Source organism: Fukomys damarensis, unplaced genomic scaffold (genome assembly GCF_012274545.1).
Source record: "Fukomys damarensis isolate Sample0158 unplaced genomic scaffold, DMR_v1.0_HiC HiC_scaffold_23, whole genome shotgun sequence".
NCBI classification, from domain to species: Eukaryota; Metazoa; Chordata; class Mammalia; order Rodentia; family Bathyergidae; genus Fukomys; species Fukomys damarensis.
Window position 1 is genome coordinate 61,498,499 of NW_022900935.1, and position 4,096 is coordinate 61,502,594.

General features: G+C 53.8%; 1 protein-coding gene and 1 long non-coding RNA gene across 2 annotated transcripts in view; one reads left to right on the forward strand and one right to left on the reverse strand.

The window, feature by feature from the left end:
* The window catches only part of CUNH17orf99 (chromosome unknown C17orf99 homolog), a 7,782-nt gene extending 6,451 nt beyond the window's left edge, over nucleotides 1-1,331 (forward strand). Inside the window, exons 3-4 of the mRNA XM_033767820.1 lie at nucleotides 745-1,032; nucleotides 1,134-1,331. Of these exons, the coding sequence (XP_033623711.1) occupies nucleotides 745-1,032; nucleotides 1,134-1,312 (467 nt within the window). The 3' untranslated portion in view covers nucleotides 1,313-1,331. The remainder of the gene's footprint in view (nucleotides 1-744; nucleotides 1,033-1,133) is intronic.
* Nucleotides 1,332-1,387: 56 nt separating this feature from the next.
* LOC117287362 lies at nucleotides 1,388-2,843 on the reverse strand. The gene is made up of 4 exons (XR_004518669.1): nucleotides 2,738-2,843; nucleotides 1,821-2,075; nucleotides 1,549-1,706; nucleotides 1,388-1,418 (listed from the first exon to the last, which is right to left on the reverse strand). It is a non-coding gene; the product is annotated as an uncharacterized LOC117287362 (long non-coding RNA).
* Between the last annotated feature and the right edge of the window lie 1,253 nt (nucleotides 2,844-4,096).

Sequence of the window (4,096 nt, forward strand, 5' to 3'; positions counted from 1 at the left end):
AAAAAAAAAAAAAAAAAAAAAAAAAATCCCCTGCTGTCCCTACAAATCCACTTTCCTCCACTTCTACCCAATCTGCATACTGTCCTTTATAGAAATAGGAAGTGCTGCCCAGCCTGTGGTGGGGCCAGGACTCCTATCTGTTCTGTGCCCACATTCTGATTACAACAATGAGGAGAGGCAGCCTTGGCGGGAGGCACCCAGGCCTAGAGCCCCACAGGAGCAGGGTTCAGAGCCCACCCTGGGCTAGCTGTGGGGTCCAAGACAATTCACTCAGCCTCAGGGCCTGGGCTGCTTCTGCTGCAAAGATTATAATAGGGCCCTAAAGCGGGCCATGGTGATATACGCCTGTAATCCCAGTGCTTGGGAGGCTGAGGCAGGAGGATTGTGAGTTCAAGGGCAGCATGAACTACATAGCGAGACACGGTCACAAAAAGCAAAAACCAAAACATTCTTTGTTTATCCGAAATTCAAGTTTAAATGGTTGCCTGGTATTTTTATTTGCTAAGTCTGGCAACTGAAATATACTGCATCAAAACAAAACAAAAACAAAACCAAAAATGAAATTGTGTAGTGCCCACTGTAAGCAGGCCAGAGGGCTGGCACGGGACTGGGACACTAGCCAGCCGCCTGGGGGAGGTGGCAGTCAGAGCCACGCCTCCAGACTCATTAGCGCCTGTAATGGGAATGTTCTGGAGAGGGTGTTAAAGTCTCCTGCCTCACTGTGTTCTGTCTCCCACCCGCCAGAGCCCGTGTCCCAGCTGCAGGCTAATATCACCCTGCATGGTGGAGGGCCGGGCCCCAGGGCGGAGATGTCCTGCTGGGCGTCCTCCGGCAGCCCACCCATCACCTACCGCCTGGTCAGCAAGGACGGACAGGTCCACATGCAGCAGAGGCCGCTGCACGGGCAGCCCGCCAACTTCTCCTTCCCGCTGCCCCCCGCGCCAGGCTGGTTCCAGTGCCAGGCTGAAAACAGCGTGGGGGTCCAGAGCAGCGCCCTCACGCTGGTGCCCCCAGGTGAGAGAGCCGCTTGGTGTCGCTCCCGGGCTGACGGGGGCTGTGCCGAGTGTCCAGGGCAGGGAAGGGGCCCAGCAGGCAGCCCTCCCTCGGGGACCTGCTACGGAAGCCTGGCCTAGCGCCCTCCGCCACCCACATAGGGGAGCTGCCCCAGGGACCTGCACTTGTGCTGGCCGGCAGTCTCGTCTCCATTGCAGCTGTGGCCTCCAGAATGCTGGGCTGGATCAGGTGGGTAGCGGGTGTCCAATGGTGGGAGCAGGGAGGCTGGCTTGTGGGGCAGGGCTGCCGCCCGGGCTGAGAGGACACAACAGCCACAACTCAAAAGGGTTTACCAAGCTGGGCGTGGTGGTGCATGCCCGTGATCCCAGCGAGTTGGAGGCCAGCCTGAATTGCATAGTGAGACCCTGTCTCAAGAGAAAAACAAGAAAAGAAAGAAAGAAAAGAAAACTTTATCAAGAGCTTCTCCTGGAGTGCACATTCCTTGGACACCTGAACCTGACCTTGCCTGTGGCTCCTGCTGCGGTGTCAGCCTACCTGGGGAGGATGTTTTCTGTCCTTTCATTATGGTCTGACATCACCATCTGGGGACCAAGGTGAGCCCGGAGCTTCCGTCCTCCAGGGATCACACTGTCAGCCTTTCCCAGGTGGTGGCAGAGGCCAGGGCTCCTCTCCAAGGCCATCATCTCCTGGACCTGAGGTAGAGTGAGCAGGGCCCCTGTGCTGTGTGAACCCAGCAGGCTGGGCCGTAGGTGATGGCAGCTGTTTCCCCTTGGGCTCTCTGCTCTGTCTGTCCCAGACTCACCTACCTGGGCCTAGTGCTCCCTTCTGTAAAAGGGGCAAAGACCTGGCTCCCTGGAGCTGTGGCTGCACCCTGTGAGCCCCTTCCTTTGGCGGGTGTGGCCTGCCTGCCTGACCAGGGATCACGGGAGGGTCGCGGAGTTGACCTGTGTCACCTCCTTCTCATCCAGGCTGTGAGCAGAAGATCCAGGCTGGCGAATCCATCCAGAGCCCCAGCCTTGCCTTGCGCCCCACAGAAGGACCCTCGGGGGATGAAGAGGAGCCTGAGGTGGGAGACAGGGGAGCCGCGGTCTGAGGACCCCAGCATTGGGCATGTGAGACAAGGGAACTGTGAAGATGCGGGTGACAGCCTTGCCCTGTGTGTAGGACTCAAGCCATGTGAGTGGCTTTCAGCTGCTGCTGCCACGAGAGCGAAAGATTGAGTAACAGATGAGGGATATGTTCACTTCCTTCCCTGCAGGAACCACTTTCTGTATGTATATAGTAGCAGCAAGTCCTATGCCTTCAACATACACAATAACATTTATTTTTTTAAAGAGCAGGTATGATGGCCATGGTGGCACACACCTGTAATCCCAGCACTAGGAAGGCTGAGGCAGGAGGATCAACGAGGTCAAGGCCACCCTGGGCAACATAGTGAGCTCAAGGCCATGCTGGCCTAAGTAGTGAGACCCTGTCCCCCCTCCCCCAAACAAAACAAATCAAACAAAAAACCAAAAAGAAAGAAAATAAAAAATATCTGGGGATTTAGCTCAGTGGCATCATGCCTGTCTTGCAAGCTCAGGGTCCTGAGTTCCATCTCCATTACCCCAAAAAAGAGCAGGGCAAATGGAGTGATGGAAGGGTAAAAAAAATTACAAACCTAATTTATTGTTATTTACTTTTTAGGTAGGGTTTTGAGTTCAAGGTAATCTTCCAGCCTCACCTTCTGATCACTGGGATTTCAGATGAGCACCAACATGCTTGACAAAACGCTAAAGTTATACTCCGGAGGCTGAGGCAGGAGGATCACCATGAGTTCAAGGTCAGCCTGGGATACATAGCAAGGCTCTGTCTCAAACAAAGAAACAAAAAACCTAAATTAAAAAAAAAAAAAGGCTGAGCCAGGGATTTTCCACTGCCTGCCTCACAAGTGCAAGGGCCTGAGTTCAATCCCCGGTACCAAAAAAAAAAAAAAAAAGGCTGAGGTAGGAAGATCATGTTTTCCTGTTTTTGAGCTCAGCTTGGGCAATTTAGTGAGATCATCTGAAAAATAAATAATAGAAAAGGGCTGGGGATGAAGCCCATTGTGGGGGGGCTCCAAGTTTAATGCCCAGTATGTACCTTCAAAATCACTAGCACAGAAAACAGAAACAAAACCCAGTCAACCGAACAACAAAAAAGAAAGTCACGGACCAGTGGCGCCCGTACCTGCCTTCCAAGCACAAGGTTCTGAGTTCAATCCCTGGTGGCGGGGAGAGAAAGGAAAAGAAAAGAAAAGGCAGGCTGATGGTGTAAGCCTGTAATCTGAGCATTCCATCATGAGTTTGGAGCCAGCCTGGACCACACAGTGAGACAGTATTTCAAATACACGGCACCCCCCCACACACACACAAAGAAAAAAAGTCCTGCCAGCCTGCCAGTCCTTGCGATTCCTGCTCTCACTGGTCTGCAGTTCCTCCCCAGGGCTCAGGGTGTGGCCCCCAAGAGCCCCTCAGGGTCCTCCCACCTGGCAGAGAATCAGCCTTGTGAGTCCCAGGGCTCTGGGCCTTTGCTGAGTGGAACTGGATTCAACTCTGTCCACTGCCGACCTGGGTTCTCCATCACTCTGTGTCAGTATTTGGAAGGGTTAAGCGGCCTAGGGTCCTCCCAGCCCAAGAAAAATGGCAGAGTGGTGGTGGGGGGGGCTTGACCCCATTGCAGGCTTAGCTGAGGGGGAAGGAAGGCAGTAGCTGGTCGTGAGGAGAATCCAGGCCTGTCCCCCCACCCCGGAGCTGGATTCGAATCCATAACCTTGAAAGTGACTTCGAATATACTTCTCCCGCTAAACTACACCCCTAGCTCTTAATTTTATTTATTTATTTAGTACCTGGGATCGAATCTCTCAGGACCTTGCGCTTTCGAGGCAGGCAGGCAGGCGGCAGAACCACAGAGCTAAATCCCCGGCCCACAGCCCTTCCTTTTTTATTTTAAGAGTTTTGCCAAGTCTCTAAGTTGCCCAGGCTGGGTTCTCACTTGAAATTCTCCCGCCACGACCTCCCAGAGTGCTGGGATCACAAGCAGGCGCGGCACGGATCCGAGTGGG